Source organism: Narcine bancroftii, chromosome 5 (genome assembly GCF_036971445.1).
Source record: "Narcine bancroftii isolate sNarBan1 chromosome 5, sNarBan1.hap1, whole genome shotgun sequence".
NCBI lineage: Eukaryota > Metazoa > Chordata > Chondrichthyes > Torpediniformes > Narcinidae > Narcine > Narcine bancroftii.
In genome coordinates, this window is record NC_091473.1 from 203557425 (window position 1) to 203574493 (window position 17069).

Sequence of the window (17069 nt, forward strand, 5' to 3'; positions counted from 1 at the left end):
GTCAATATTTGGATTGTAATGTGAATGAGTGCATTTTTTAAATGGTGTTCCAAATCCAAAACACTTCTGGCCCCATGCATTTCAGATAAGGGGTACTTGACCTGTATAAACAATAAGAACCACTGTGTTCCGAGTCATGATGTTAAACATGATGTCAACCTAACTTCTCCATACCGAACATAATGGCTTCCTAAGCTAGTCCCATTTGCCAGTGTTTAGTTTGTGTCCCTCTCAAGCTCTTCCATCCATGTGGAGATGCACGAGAGATTGCAGATGCTGGAATCCAGAGCAAAAAACCAATCTGCTTTCCTATCCACGTATCTGTCCAAATGACTTGCCGCATTTGACTGGGGAATGACATTGAACTGCACTAAAAGGTATGCAGGCATTGAAAGAAAGAAAGGATACATCATTTCTCAAAAAAAAGTACTGTCATACTGCTGCAAGAAAAATGGTCTGCTTGAGGGCTGACTAGAGATGGATTTAAATCCAAGTAAGAGGTTTAGGAAATTGCCAGAAATAGCAGACAGCCTGAGGATCAGAAGCATTTTGGAGTTCAACAAAGAGGAACAGAAGTGAGAATACGAGAGTTGAGAGGAAAGACAGACTAGAGTGGGCTGTAGGAGCTGGTGTCAGTGTGCAAGGAGGGGATGGGTGAGAATAGATGAGGGCCCCTTACGCAGAGGCGCAAAAGGAAGCTCCATTTTCCAGCACTTGGTGTACAGCCCTCCATGCCTTGGCATTTCAAGTGCTTGTCCAGATAGCCTGAAATGTTATGAGATTTCCTGCCTTCAGCTTCCAGATTTCAACCACCCTCTATGTGAAGGTTCTTCTACACCTCCTTCATCACCTTGCACTAAAGCCATGCTTGTCATCAACAAAGTGACAAACCCCTCTTAATTTTGTACGCCTCATAAAGAACCCGCTTCGTCCTTCTCCACTCGAAGGAAAACAAATCCAGCCTGCTCAGTCTCACCTCAAAGCTGAAATATTCCATCCTGGACAACATCCTGCTGAATCTCCTCAGTGCAATCACATCCTTCTTACATTGGGGGAACCAGAACTGCACATAATGCTCCAAGTGCAGCCCAACCAATGTTTCACACAGTTGTACCATAACCTCCCTGTTCTTGTATTCTCTGCTCCAGTTAAGGATAGGAAATTGGGTTTATTTGAATAAACAACCAGTCCAATGGATAAGGGAAACCAATGAATGCGGCAACTTTAAATTTTCAACCTGCTCTCGATAATCTCTCACATGGAAAATTGATCAAAAAGTGAGCAGTAGGGGTTAATGCCATGTCATGGATTGAGAATTGGTTAACTGAAGGCAAATGTTTGTCTAAGGGACGGTAAGCTGTGCCTGGATTCATAGAGAAATACATAAAACATAGAATATTACTGGTCGTTCATCACACAATATCATGCCAACCTATGTAAACCTTCCCGAACTCCCACCCACAACCCTCAATTTTTCTGACATCCATGTGTTATCTAAGAGTCTTTTGAATGTCCCTATTATGCCAGCCACCACTACTGCACCCAGAAATCCCAAGTACCCACTGTTCTCTGTGTTACAAAATTTACCTCTGACATCTCCCCTAAACTTTCCTCTGCTCACCTGATACAGATGTCCTCTGGTATTTGCTACTGTCATCCTGGGAAAATGTGCTTGCTATCTACCCTATCCAAATCCCTCATACTTTTGCATGCCTCTATCAAATCTCCTCTCATCCTTTATCTCTCCGGAGAGAACTATCCTAGCGTTGTCAACCTTTCATTGTAAGACACATTCTCCCATCCAGGCAGCATCCTGGTAAATCTGAGAAAAACACACAAATGCTGGAGAAACTCAGCAGGTCAACACAGTGCCTTTATGTAGCAAAGGTGAAGATACATCACCAACGTTTCGGGCTTGAGCCCTTCATCAAGGTGTCCTGGTAAATCTCCTCAGCACCCACTCTAAAACATCTTCATCCTTTCTGCAAAGAGGTGATCATGGCGGCACTGCTGGAGCTGCTGTAACAGCAACACTGGTACTGGTGCGGACCTGGGGAGAGCAGGGAGCGGAGTCATAGTGCTCCTGTGGGGTCCAACCACCCAGTCCAACTGCCATCAGCTCCGTATAGGCCTCTATATGGAGCTGATGGTAGTTTTATTTAAAAATACTGCGCCCAAGATGGCAGTATCTATGATCAGCTGCAGCAGCCACAAAAGGTTACAGACTCCAGGGAATTGGAGGACAGGCGTAGTGCGTCATCCTGTTTGAGAAAGAGAAGCAGATGACCCATGGGAAGGTGACCATGGCAGCAAACCATTGAGGGGCTCTGAGGCTGAAGAACACATAGGCTGTTTGCAACTCGAGGCAAGCAACTCATGCATGCTGTGAGTTGCTGGCGACTGTGGTCGAGGGATTCAAATTGGGTTTCAGACTGCTGGACACTGGCTCAAGACTGGTGATGGGGTACTAGGTACTGGAACTGCGATGTGAAAGGGCACTGAAGGGTTCTTGATCATGTCATTGGTTCAGATCTGGAGTTCTGGGCTGCTGATGGTTTGGACTGAAATACATGGCTGCAGGAGTGCTGGAGGCAAATCCACGGACACTCATTGACTCTGGGGGGACTCTCTTTTACTTCTCTTTCTCAGACCGTAAGAGGCACTTCAGGCAATTTCTTCTGATAGTGAATCTGTCAGCCTTACGGCACACAAAAATAAATTTTGTGTCATATTGCACTGCCTTTATTACATGATAATAAACTGAATCTTGAGAACTGAAACAATCTAACCAGAATTTTATAGAGCTGCAACATTACCTCATAGTTCTTGAACTCAATCCTCCAACCAATGAAGGTCAGCATATCATACGCCTTCTTAACCACCCAATTAACATGCGTGGAAACCTTGAGGGACCTATGGACCTGAACCCCAAGATCTTTCTGTTCCTTCACTCAAGAATCCTGCCAGTAATCACACAGTCCACCTTCACATACAACCTTCCACACCTTCACACTTAACCGCAGTAAACTCCATTTGCCACTTCTTCACCCAACTCTGAATCCTGTTGTAACCTACAACAACCTACTACACTATCCAACCTTCATACCATCTGCAAACTTACTGATGCCACACCTCCTCTTCATCCAAGTTATATAGATCACAAAATCAGGAATCCCAGGTACGCCTCCTGGTCATTGATCCCCAGGTAGAACATGTTCTGTCTATTCTACAACCTCCTTCTCCTTTCTGCAGGCAAGGCAATTTCAAAAGCAAGCAGCCAGGGTTCCTTGGATCCCATGCCATACCTTGTCAAATGACTTACTAAATTCAATTTTCACCACATCCACCTTCAGAATCAGGATCAGGATTTATTGTCATGAACAAGTCATGAAATTCGGTGTTTTCGGCAAACATACATATATAACCATTTTACGACATTACTATAAAAAATAAAGTAAAAATAATAATAACAATAATTGGGCATGAAAAGTAAGGCCGTGTCTCTGGTTCATTGATCATTCAGGAATCTGATGGCAGCGGGGAAGAAGCTGTCCTTGTGCCGCTGAGTGCTTGTCTTTAGGCTCCAGTACCTTTTCCCCAATGGTTCCAGAGTGAAGAGGGCATGGCCTGGGTGGTGAATGTCCTTGAGGACATAAGCTGCTTTTTTAAGACATTGCCTCGTGTAGATGTCCTCAGTGGAATGGTATGGTGCCTGTGATGTCGCAGGCCAAATTAACAACCCTCTGGAGTTTATTCTTGTCCTGAGAGATGGCGCCTCCATACCAGGTGGTGATGCAACCAGCCAGAATGCTCTCCACGGTACACCTGTAGAAGTATATGAGAGTCCTCGTTAATGTACTGAACCTCCTCAAACACCTCACAAAGTATAGCCACTGGCGAGCCTTCTTTGTGATTGCATCGACATGGAGGCTCCAGGACAGATCCTCAGAGATATTGACACCCAGAAATTTAAAGTTCTTGACCTTCTCCACTACTGAGCCCTCGATGAGGACTGGGTCATGTTCCCCTGACTTCCTCCTAAAGTCCACAATTGTCTCCTTGGTTTTGCTGACGGTGAATGCAAGGTTGTTGTTACACCTTCAACGAGCTGATCTATCTCCCTCCTGTTCGCTTCCTCACTGCCATTTGTGATTCTGCCGACAAATGTGCTGTCATCGGCAAATTTGTAGATGGCATTGGGATTGTGCCTGGCCACAGTCATGGGTGTATAATGAGTAGAGCAGTTGGCTAAGCCCACATCCCTGGGGTGCGCCTGTGTTGATAATCAGTGAAGAGGAGACATTGTTCCCAATTCGTACGGACTGTCTTCTGATGAAGAAGTCAAGGATCCAGTTGCAGAGTGGGGTACAGAAGCCCAGAGTTTGTAGCTTCTTGACCAGCACTGATATTGAAGGCTGAGCTGTAGTCTATGAAGAGTGGCCGTATGTATGAGTTGCTGTTTCGAGGTGATCATCCAGAGCTGAGTGGAGAGCCAGCAATACTGCATCTGCCGTGGAGCGATTGTAATGATAGGGGAATTGCAGTGGGTCCAGATCTTTGCTTAGGTACTTGTTAATTCTGGCCATAACCAGCCTCTCCAAGCCTTTCATCACAGTAGAAATTAGGGCTACTGGGCGGTAGTCATTGAGGCAGCCCACGCTACTCTTAACCATATAACCATATAACCTCTTACAGCACAAAACAGGCCAGTTCGGCCCTACTAGTCCATGCCATAACAAATTCCCACCCTCCTAGTCCCACTGACCAGCCATTTTGAAGCAGGTGGGAACCTATGACTGCATCAATGAAAAGTTGAAAATGTTCATGAACACTCCGGCTAGTTGATTGGCGCAGATTTTCAGTACCCTGCCAGGTACGCTGTCTTCCTAAATCGCTGTCTTCCTAAATGATGCTCTGACGTCGTCCTCAGCAATTGCAGGGTTTTAGTAGGCATTGTTTGGTTCTTCTTCTCAAAGTGGGCATATCTGTCTCTAGCTTTCTCCAGAATTGCCACTTTGCTTCAGAGATGGCCTTTCGCAGGTCGTACCTGGATTTCTTGTAGAGACCCCGGCCTTAAATGCCCTTGTTCTTGCCCTCAGCAGATTGCGGATTCTCTGATTCATCCAGGACCTCTGGTTGGCGAGGGAACACACTCATCCACACAGGTCTTGATGAAGTTTGTGACACCTGTTGCATATTCATTCAAGTCTATGGATGAGTTCTTGAATATGTTCCAGTCCACCAATTCAAAACAGTCCTGCTGACACCTCTCCGTCTCCCTCAACCATACTTTTACCATCTTCACTACTGGTGCTGTGGTTCTGTTTCAGCTTGTACGCCGGGAGAAGTACTGCAAGTGATCAGACTTGCCGAAGTGTGGTCGTGGTATGGCTCAGGAAACATTTTTCATGGTGGTGGAGCAGTGGTCGAGAGTGTTAGTTCTCCTGGTCTCGCATGTGACATACCAGTGGTAGTTTGTCAGAGACTTCTTCAGGTTGGCCTGATTGAAGTCTCCCACAAGCCATCTGGATGTGCTGTCTCATGCCTGTTTATCACAGTGCACAGACCTTCCAGTGCCAGCTCGACATTAGCCTGGGGCAAAACGTACACTGTGACCAGGATGATGGCAGTAGCCAGATGTTCCAGGTTGGGGAAGTAGGACTGGGACATGACCGTCACGTCTGCACACCATGATGAATTGATGACGACACAAACGTTGCCACCATGGTTTTTCCAGACATCGGTGTTCAATCAGCACGATGGAGGTTGTAGCCCTTGGGCTGCAGCGCCGTGTCCAGAATGTCTGCGTTCAGCCACGTTTCTGTAAAGCACATCATGCAGGACTCCCTGATGTCTCTCAGATGTTGAAGTCTGGCTTGGAGTTCATCATTTGTTCTCCATTGGCTAGGAGGATGGCAGGGAGCAGAAGCCTCAGGTCCCAGTGTCTCAGCTTGACCCGAATCAAAGCTCCACAATTTATTATAGAACAGATCCCTGCAGAGCTCTATTAGTCACTGACTTAAGGCAGAACACTTTCCATCCACTACTATTCTCTGCTTCCTACAGGCAAGACAACTCTGAATCAACACAGCCAAGTCTTCCATAGAGGACCTTGTCAAATGTCTTACTAATTTCCAAATGCACCATGTCTACCACCCTACCTTCATTAATTTCTTTGTTACCTCCTCAAAAAACTCAATTCAGCTCGAGAGGGACGGCCTGCCCCTCACAAAGCCACGCTGACTATTCCTGAGAAGTTTACTCTTCTCTAAATGCTCATAAATCTTATCCTGAAGAATCCTCTCCAATCGTTTGCTCATCACTCAGTGGTCTATAATTCCCAAGATTCTCCCTCCTAACTTTTTTAAATAAAGGGAACTACATTTGCCATTCTCCATTCCTCTGGTAGCCCTCCAGGGAAAATGTAAACATCATTTCCAATGCCCCAACAATCCCTTTCCTTGCCTCTGGTATTAACCTGGGGTATATCCTGTTCAATCCCAGTGATGCCTATCCAAATATTTTAAGAAGATCCAGCACTTCATTGGCATGCTACTGCACATTAGCCTCACACTGACCTCACATTCACCAAAGTCCCTCTCCAGACAAAACAACATATTCATAAGTACCTCCCTTATCTCCTCTGCCTCCAGGCACGTTTCTACCTTCCATCTGTTCAGTTTTCCTTAATTTTACTTCTCTTCTCATGGCCCCTTCTGCTCTCCTAAGTCTTTTCTTTAGATCCTCTCTGGCTAACTGAGCCTTTCCTCACTTTTGCTTCATAAACCGTTTTCTTCCTTCTTCCTCTTGAATGGCTGTCCAACTTCTCTTATCAACCATGGGTCCTTTACTGTCTCAGTGGGACCCACCTGGCGCACGTGCTCCCTTAACGTTTTCCTAATTTCTGCTGTGCATTTCCCTGAGAACAACTGATCCCAATTTATTTTCCCAAATTCAGGTCTAATTCCCCAATAATTAACCCTTCCCCAATTAAACACTTTCCCATTTTGTCCACTCCTGTCCATAATGTGTCAATCCTACACTCACCCTATTTTGTTCTCCAACATTTCCATCCAAATTTGACAACTGATATACCCATTAGGGTAAATTTACAGAGGCCAATTAACCTACCAACCTGCTTGTCTATTGACACATAGAAATATAAATTATTAAATTCAAGCAAGCTTGACTTTGGAGAAATGTACACGATGTAGCACTTTGAATTGAATAAGACTATGCCCAGCGCACAATCGTAAATCAGGCTCAAAACTGAAGCCTTTCTTCCCCTGAGAAAGAGATATTCAGTTCATTCTCCCCTTCAGTTTTAATTCCACTTAAAGAAATTGCTTTCATATTCAAAATGAATATATAAAGCAGATATCATGCCTTTATGAGTAACTCAAAGAGCTCATCGATAAAATTTGGGTCAGGAAGAGTAGGAAATGTTAAAAACTTAAAGCCAACAAAATGTCGAATTTGATAGATCTGAAATAATGTCTATTTGATAGGTTAAATATCGTCCCCAATTGTGGAAGAGATATAAAATGTTGTTGTATGAAATAATACTTTTAAAAATTCCATTCTTGAAAACCGGCATCTGATATTCTGATATAAGTTCACTTTGTGGCAAATGTAAAATTTTCAATGTTCCTTTGTTACATATGTTTTGGACTTGCCCTAATTTGAACAAATATCGGGCCAACATTTTTAGAGCTTTTTCAACCCTTTTTAGGATCACTTCAGATCCATGTCCAGTAATTGCACTATTTGGATTTTTTAACAATATCAATATTATTTGATCTTCTTTGCAAGAAGAGCAATTCCATTAAAATGGAAATATGAGCTCCCACCGACACATCATCAATAGCAATTATGTCCTTTTTAAATCTGGAGAAAATTAGACATAATGTCACAAAAATCAAGATTTCTTTTGATAAGACTTGAGGCCCCTCTCTAGCTCACTTCTATCTTTTGACTAATTAGGTGCGATGATCGAGGTTGCTGGGCATGCTTGTTTGGATCCCCGGAGGATGCTTGTTCAGATTTATCCCTGCACACAATATGAATCTTAACCTTAATTGCTGTGGGTTTGAATTTATTTTCTTTTCATTTTTTCTTACTTACCTCTTCTAATATTGTATATATTATCATTTATTGGATTTAGAATTAAGTCGTATTGGTACTGGACCATGTGTTATTATTTGTAAATCTGCAAAGGTTTCATTGCAATTGATTTACTGCTTTTTTGTTTGTTTTTCTGATAAAACTCAGTAAGAATAATTTTAAAAGAAAGAAATATAAACTCATTTTCTACCATGAGATAGTGCTTGGAACGGTGGTTCTCAGACTTTTTTTTCCCCCACACGCATACCACCTGAAGTAATCCCATGCCATAGGTGCTCTTCTTACACAAAGTAAGGGATTACTTCAGGTGGTATCTAAGTGGAAAAAAAAGGTTGGCAACTACTGGCTTAGAAGATGAAAACTTATGAAAGAATGAAGACAAAGTTAACATTAGAGTTCGAGAGGCCAAAAGGAAATCAGACAGATATTTTCCACAAGAATATTGTAGAAAGCTCTCTGAGATGAGAGAAAATGTGAACCCATTTGATTTACACATATTGTGGAGCCAACTTTTATACAAGTTGATACAATACACAAACGTGATGAAGGAACTCAAGAGGTCAGGCAACATCCATGAGCAACCAATATTTCAGGGCTGGACCCTTCGACAAGGTATGGATGCTGCATTACCTGTTGAGTTTCTCCAGCAAGTTTGTGTATTGCCGTCGGCCCCAGCATCTTCAGACTTCCCTTGTCAACAGGTTGGACAATCTAAATTAGATTTAAATTTAGATATACAGCACGATAACAGCCCATTCCGAACCACAGGCCCGGGCTGCCCAATTTACACCCAATTAACCTACACACCCGGTATGTTTCAAACGGTGGGAGGTAACTGGAGCCCCTGGGGAAAACCCATGCAGACACAGGGAAAACGTACAATCTTCTTACAGACAGCACGGGATTCAATCCCCTGTCGATTCCTGGCACTGTAAAGGCGCTGAACTAACCGCTATGCCAACTGTGCCACCCTAAGATAGAATTCACTCCATTACATCCCCAAACTTTTAGAGATAAAGGATAATCATGTTATTGAAAGGTAAATCAATTTATTTGAGATGTACAGAGCATCCATAATAAATTTCTTGATGGTTTAACATCAACAGAATCAAATCCTCACTGTCAGAATGATAAAGGGGTCAACATCCACACTGAAATGTGAACAGAGATCCAACAATCACTTATGAACTCGTTGGTGTGTTTGCAGATTGCATAAACGTGCAAATCCCTTCCCACACAGCAGGCAGGAGAATGGCCTCTCCCCAGTGTGAACTCGCCGGTGCATCAGCAAGTGGGACGATTGCGTGAAACACTTTCCGCAGACAGAACAGGAGAACGGCCGCTCCCCAGTATGAACCCGCTGGTGTACCAGCAGGTTGGATGAACAAGTGAATCCCTTGCCACACACAGAGCATGAAAATGGTTTCTCCCCGGTGTGAACCCGTTGGTGGGTCAGCAGGCTAGACGACTGGGCAAATCTCTTTCCACACGTGGAGCAGGTAAATGGCCTCTCCCCGGTGTGAATGCGCTGATGCATCAGCAAGTTGGATGAGCATTTGAATCCCTTTCCGCACATGGAACAGGTGAATGGTCTCTCGCCAGTGTGAACCCGCTGGTGTTTGAGCAGGTAAGATGATTGAGTGAATCCCTTCCCGCAATCCGAGCAGGAGAACAGTCTCTCTGCAGTGTGAGCTTGCTGGTGCCTCAGCAGATCCTCTGAACTCTTACAGCTCTTCTCACAGTTAGAGCAATCAAAGGTTTTCCGGTCAGTGTGAACTCGTTGGTGTGACTTCAGATGGGATAGCTGTGCAAATCCCTTGCCACAAACAAAACAGGAGAACGGCCTCTCCCCCGTATGGGCTCGCTGGTGTGTCAGTAGGTTGGACGAACGCGTGTATTGCTTCCCGCAGACTGAACAGGTAAAAGGCCTCTCCCCCGTGTGAACCCGTTGGTGAATCAGTAGGTCAGACGACTGAATGAAAGCCTTGCCACACACCGAGCAGGTAAACGGTCTGTCACCAATGTGATCACGTTGGTGTCTCAGCAGGTTGGAGGAGTAAGCAAACCCCTTCCCACAAAGAGAGCAGGTGAATGGCCTCTCTCCGGTGTGAAGTCGCTGGTGTGCCACCAGGTTGGATGATTGAGTGAATCCCTTCCCACACACTGAGCAGATGAATGGTCTCTCTCCAGTGTGAACTCGCTGGTGTCTCAGGAGGTCAGATAACTGACCAAATTGTTTCCCACATATGTTACAGGTGAACCTCTTCTCCTTGCTGTGAGTGCGCTGATGCATTTCGAAGACAGATGGATCACTGAATTCCAACCCACAGTCCTCACATTTCCATGGTGTTTCCATGATCCAAGCTCCTTATGTCCCCTCAGGACAGTCAACCAAATGGAGCCTCCGTACACACAATACATGCAGGTGCTCACTGCTGTGAATGGATAGATGTTGCCTCAGGTTTTGTAACAGGTTAAAGTTCCTCCCATGGAGTTCAATTAAATACGTCTCAGTGATGTTTGAAATCTTTTGTCACAGACCAAACAGATAAATATTCCTCCTTTTATATTCAAAGAGTGAAAAGATCGACAGACGATCATATTGTTATGTGAAGTTTGGTTCAAATTTTCCATCTGCAAATTCTGCGTTTATTACACCCTGTAAAAAGGAGTTCATGAAAGTCATCACTGTCCAAGAGAAGTATGGAGAACAGACATTGTACGGAACATTGCTTCCTTGCATTCTCGTGAAACAATTAATACCTATCTCATACTTTTCCCTTGCTAAAATTCAAATTCCTGACATCACTTCCTTCACTCTAAGTCTGTTTCACCTGCATAAGCTAAAGCCTCAGACTACTATTCTAAACATTATCTAACCAAGAGCTACCAAAAAGGTCATCAGGAATGAGATCACAGTACATATTGTCCCTCTTTAAACTATGAGGGGTGCAGATTAAATGCAATTAGGCATTTCCCACTCAGGTTAGGTGAAACAAGAGCTACACAGCATGGATGAAGGGTGAAATGTTTGAAGGAGAACCTCTTCATGCAGAGTGTGGTGAGAGTGCTGAATGATCTGTCGGTTGAAGTAGTGAATGTAGGCCCAATTTTGATATTTAGGAAAATATTGGATAGGTACATGAATGGGAGGAGTATGGAGGGCTATGATCTAGGTGCAGGTTAATCAAACTAGGCAGAATAATAGTTTGGCACAGACTAGATGGGCCGAAGGGCCTGTTTCTATGCTGCAGTGTTCTATGAGTGAATTAGACCATCATCATAATTGGAAAATGTATTGGTAATGATTCAATGTAAGGTGTAAACAGAATAATGCAATTTATAACTTTATTAATAGCCTATTATTTAGACTTTTTTTAAAAGATGGCAACAACATTTGTGAAATTATGACACCACGTCTGGAGGTAGAAAGGCATCAGTGAGGGTTTCATCAGAAAATAATGTCGGAGGAGCAGTTAGCGCAATGCCGTTACAGCACCAGCGATTGGGACCGGGGCTCGAATCCCGTGCTGTCTGTGAGGAGTTGGGACATTCTCCCCGTGTCTGAGTGGGTTTCCTCCCACCACTTGAACCGTACTGGGGATTTTGGGTAATTGGGTGAGATTGGTGGCATGGACTCATGGGCTAAAATGGCCTGTTACTGTGCTGTAGGTCTAAAAATCCAAATAACCTCTGAAAACAAAGCTCCCAGAGTTCAAGATGACAAATGAAAAATCTTCATGCAAATTATGTCTTGCATTTTAAAGGATTTTTCAAACAAGTTGCTATAAAATATTTTGTGGCATTAATAACTGGATGCATGATATATTCCATTAGATTATGGGCAGTTTTAGGGTGCCTATTGGAAGAAATGGAAGAATTACAGACAGTTTATGTGGAGCAACGTGATCTGGACGTCACAGAACATCCTGCACCTGCTTCACGATGCAAAACAAACTGTGATTTCAACAAACAGGAACTTTAACCTGTTACAAAGCCTGAGGTGCCATCTAACCATTCACAGCAGTAAGGCTGTGTCATTGGCCAAACACACTTCTCAATTTAACAAAAACCATCCCCTACCATGAGAAACAACTTTGCCACATCGACTCTGTCCAGGTCTCTCAACATTCGAAATGCTTCTAAGAGGGTCCCACCCCCCCACCCCTCCATTCCCTCATTCTTCTGAACTTCAAGGAGTGCAATCAAAGAGCCGTCAGATATTCTTCACATGCCACTCCCCTCATTCCAGGAATCATTCTTGTGAAAATTCTCTGAACCTTCTTCAATGACAGCACATCCTTTCTGCAATAAGGAGCCCAAAGCTGTCCTCGTACTCAAAGTGAGGTCTCACCAGTGCTTTATTAAGCCTCAACATCACATCCTATACCTAGACCTCAAGGTATGAATGCATTCGCCTTCATCACCATCAACTCAACCTGAAGGTTCGCCTTCAGTGTACCATGCACGAGTACTCCCAAGTCCCTTTGCACCTCCGAATTTTGAATTTTTCCCCCTATTCAAATAATAGTCTGAGTTTTTATTCCTTCCACTAAAGTGCATGGACATCCACTTTACAACATTGGATTTCATTTGCCAATTCTATGCTCACTCCCCTGATCTATCCAAGTCTTTCTGCAGCTCTCCGTTTCCTCATCACTACCTGACCCTCCACCTGTCTTTGCATCATCTGCAAACTTAGCCACAAACTCATTTATTCTGCAATCCAAATCATCAACATACATCATAAAAAGAAGTGGTCCCTACACTGACCCCTGTGGAACACCACGGTTAACCAGTAGCCAACCAGAATAGGATCCCTTTATTCCCATTCACTTTCCTGCCGATTGGTCAAGGTTCTTTCCATGCGGATATCTTTCCTGCAATTTCACGGGCTCTCTTTATGTTATGCAGTCTCATCTGCGGCACCTTGTCAAATACCTTTGGAAAATCCAAATATACAATATCCACCTTTTCTCTTCTGTCTAGTCTACTTGTGGTTTCTTCAAACAACTGCAGTATGTTTGTCAAGCAAGATTTTCCCTCAAGAAAATGATGCTGACCTTGGCCTATATTATCATGCACCTCCAGGTACTCCATAACCTCATCCATAACCATTCACAACCTCCCAATAACCAAATTTAGACTAACAGTCCGTTAGTAAGATTTCCTTTTTAAATAGCAGCGTAAACTTTGCAATTTTCCAGTCCTCCACACCCATGTCAGAACCTATTGATTTAGATCATTCAGTTTAGCAAGCACCTTCTCTCTGGTGATGGTGACTGCACCCTCCTCTCTTCCTTGACACCTTGGAATCAGGTGTTATGCTAAAGTCTTCTACAATGAAGACTGATGCAAAATTCTCATTCAGTTCCCTGCCATTATTTTTGCTTTTAATATACTTTAAAAAGCCTCTGGTATCCTTTTTGATAGTATTTGCGAACTTCCTTTCAAAGTTCATCTTTTCCTTCCTCTGACCTTCCTTAAGCTTTCAAAAGTTTCCCAGTCCTCTCCTTTCCCACTAATTTTTGCTTCCTTGAATGCTCTTTTGTAAAAACATAATGCTGGAGAAACTCAGCAAGCATACCTTGAGGAAGGGCTCAAGCCCGAAACGTCGGTGATGTATCTTTATCTTTGCTATATAAAGGACACCGTTTTATCTGTTTAGTTTCTCCAGCGTTGTGTTTTTACTTCAACCATGGTGTCTGCAGACTTTCGTGTTTTCCTTTTGCTTTGACTTTGATTGTCAGCCACAAGTGTGTCATTTTTCCATTCAAACACATCCTTTTTTTTTGGAATATACCTGTCCTGCACCTTCCTAAGATGCAACAGCCTTGTTGTTTCACTCCATTCTGACCCGCCTCATATTGTTGTTTATCAACTTCAGCTCAGTGTTTAACACGATCATTCCCCAGAAGCTGGTGGAGAAGATGTCCTCATTGGGACTCAACACCTCCTCTCCGTAACTGATCCTAGACTTCCTGACGGAAAGACCACAATCTGTCTGGGTGGGTAGCAGAACGTCGGGCACTGTCACACTGGCGCACCTCAGTGCTGCATGGTCAGCCTGCTACCATTCACGCTACTGACCCACGATTTCATCGCCAGACCCAGCTCCACAACATCTTGAAGACACAACAGTCGTTGGCCTCATCAGCAACAACAATGAGTCGCACTACAGAGAAGAGGTGGAAAATCTCGTGAAATGGTGCGAGAATAACAAACTGAGTCTGAACGTGGACAAGATAAAGGAGATGATTGTGGACTTCAGGAGGACCAGGAACAACCACCATCTACTACACATCAATAACTCTGTAGTGGAGAGAGTAGAGAGCACCAAGCTCCTGTAGTCCACTTACCTAGTGACCTATCGTTGACACACATCGCCTCGCTTGTCAAGTGCAACGACTGCACTTCCTGAGAAGACTGAAGCGGGCAAGGCTACCAGTCACCATCGTGTCAACTTCTATAGGAGCTCCACTGAGAGCATCCTGGCCTGCTGTATTACTGTGTGGTATGGTTGCTGCAAAAAAGTAGATCAGAGGTCAATCCAGAGGACCACAAGGGTGGCAGAAAGGATCACTGGAGTTTCCCTCCACCCACATCAATGTGATCCACCAGGATGTTGTCTGAAGAGGGCGCGCAAAATTGTTGCAGACACCTACCAACCCACAGCATCTTTCAGCAGCTCCAATCGGGCAAGAGCCAGCCTGAGTATCAGCTTCTTCCTACAGACAGTGAGAATACTGAACGGCCAAAGGAACTGCTCACTAACCATATATTAACCAGCAGACCCACCCACCCCCTCTGCCTACCTTCCTGTCCTTCCAAATCACTGTCTATCCACGGATATTTAGTTTTCACAACTCAGGGATGGTACAATAGCATATCTGCCAGCTTCCAGATACACCACAAGGTCATCTACCTTATTTCTTATTCTGTGGACATTTAAATACAAGACACTCATTGGTGTATTCATCACACTTTTTAATTTTGTTTCCTAAGTACACCAAGTTAAATCCTAAATCTTATGCTATTGACTGCCTATCCTTCCTTACAATTCGTGACAGGCTTGTGTACCTTCTATGCTATTTACTGCCCTCTCTTCCTGTTTCCCACCCCTCTGCCAAACTATTTTAAATCCTTCCCACCAGCTCTTGCCAACCTGCCCGCCACGATACCAGTCCCCCTCCTGTTCAGGTGCAACCCGTACTTTTTGTACGTCATACCTTCCCCAAAAAGAGATCCCATTCATCATGAATCTTAACCAACTCTTCAGTCACACATTCCTCTGCCACAACTTCCTATTCCTACTCCCACTGGCGCGTGGCACAGGCAGCGATCCAGAGATCACCACCCTTGAGGTCCTGCTTTTCAGCTTCCTTCATAACCCCCCATATTCCCCCTTTAAGATCTCATCTCTTTTCCTGACATTGATACCAACGTGGACCATGACATTCTCACCCTCCTGCTTGAGAATGCTGTGGACCTGATCTGAGATATCCCCAACTCTGGCACCAGGGAGGTCACAACACACCCAGAAGTCTCGATCTTGTACACAGAACCTCCTGACGGTTCCCCTCACTATTGAATCTCCAATCACTTTCGCTCTCCTTTTCTCCCCCCTTTCCTCTGACCAAAAGGAACAGACTCTGTGCCAGAGACCTGACAACTAAGACTTGTCCCTGGTAGATTGTCCCCCACCCCCATCCCCACAACAGTATCCAAACCAGTATACATATTTTTGAGGGGAATGGCCACAGGCGTGCTCTGCACTGACTGCCTATCCCCCTTCCCTCTTAAGTCACTCAGCTACCTTCCTCTTGGGTATAGCTGTCTCTTTATAGCTTCTATCATCCCCTCTGCCTCCCAAATGGTCCAGAGTTCATCCAGCTCCAGTAAAACACAAAGGTTTGCAGACACTGTGGTTGAAGTAAAAACACAATGCTGGAGAAATTCACCTGGTCAAACAGTGTACCTTATGGAGCAAGGATAAAGATACAAAACCAACGTTTCAGGCTGGAGCCCTTCATCGATATGGACAAAAGGTGAGAGCCCCAAAACGTTGGTTCTGAATTTTTATCTTTGCTCCATAAAGTAGTGTTTGACCAGCTGAATTTCTCCAGCATTGTGTTTTTACTTCATCCAGCTCCATTCCCTAACATGGTCTGTCAGGAGCTGCAGCTGGATGCACTGCTACTACTTTCAGGGGTAGTATTCAGGAACACCTCTGCTGTCCCAGATTTCCCACATCCTGCAATTGGAGCATACCACTGTCCTAGCTGCCATCTCCACTCCCTACTCTGACCATACCTGGACCACATCCTCAGCATCTGCTCGCTGAAGCCCCGCGAGCCAAAACCTTGAACTCACCACTCCTACACTTGCCACTCCAACAATGGCTGCTCCACTTGTGCCTGCTTTATTTTTATTTGTTCCTGTTAATAAATCACAATTTGATTAGTCCACTGAAGCATCAATTTGATGTCTTCCTTTAATTCCTCAATTATCCAAGGCGAGCTCTCCCTACATGTGCCATCCTTGATTTTATCTGGAATATACTTTTATTGAGCACTGTGAAAAATCTCTTGGAAAGTCTCCACTGTAGCCTTTGTTCCTTTTCTTCGTTTGCCAACTCCTCTCATTCCCTTAAGAATGAGACACTGGTTTTGGATCTTGCTATTTCACCCACCACCTGTATGAAAACCTAATAATCCCAAAATCACAGGAAGAGGCTGCAGAGAGTTGTGAACTCAGCTAGTGCCAACATGGTCATTAGTATCCACTTCATTAAGGACATTTACAAGAGGTGGTGTCTCAAGAAATCGGCCTCTAGCATCAAGGACCCCCACCTTTTCTCACTGCTACCATCTGGAAGGAGGTACAGGAGCCTGAAAAGGAGCGCCGAAAGGTACAGAAACAGCTTCTTCCCCTCCACTATCAGA

The 17069-nt window shown here is 44.2% G+C and overlaps 2 protein-coding genes across 5 annotated transcripts in view; both read right to left on the minus strand.

The window, feature by feature from the left end:
- LOC138764591 (zinc finger protein 235-like) overlaps positions 1–17069 on the minus strand; it is a 55797-nt gene that overhangs the window by 33849 nt on the left and 4879 nt on the right. For 2 of the 4 annotated variants that reach the window (XM_069940711.1, XM_069940710.1), the window contains exon 2: positions 14484–14647. The exons of the other annotated variants lie outside the window; for them this stretch is intronic. The gene's annotated coding sequence lies outside the window, so the exon portion shown is untranslated. The remainder of the gene's footprint in view (positions 1–14483; positions 14648–17069) is intronic. 4 annotated transcript variants of the gene reach the window in all.
- LOC138764600 (zinc finger protein 850-like) overlaps positions 9220–17069 on the minus strand; it is a 41132-nt gene continuing 33282 nt past the window's right edge. Inside the window, exon 2 of the mRNA XM_069940722.1 lies at positions 9220–10397. Within this exon, the coding sequence (XP_069796823.1) occupies positions 9302–10397 (1096 nt within the window). The 3' untranslated portion in view covers positions 9220–9301. The remainder of the gene's footprint in view (positions 10398–17069) is intronic.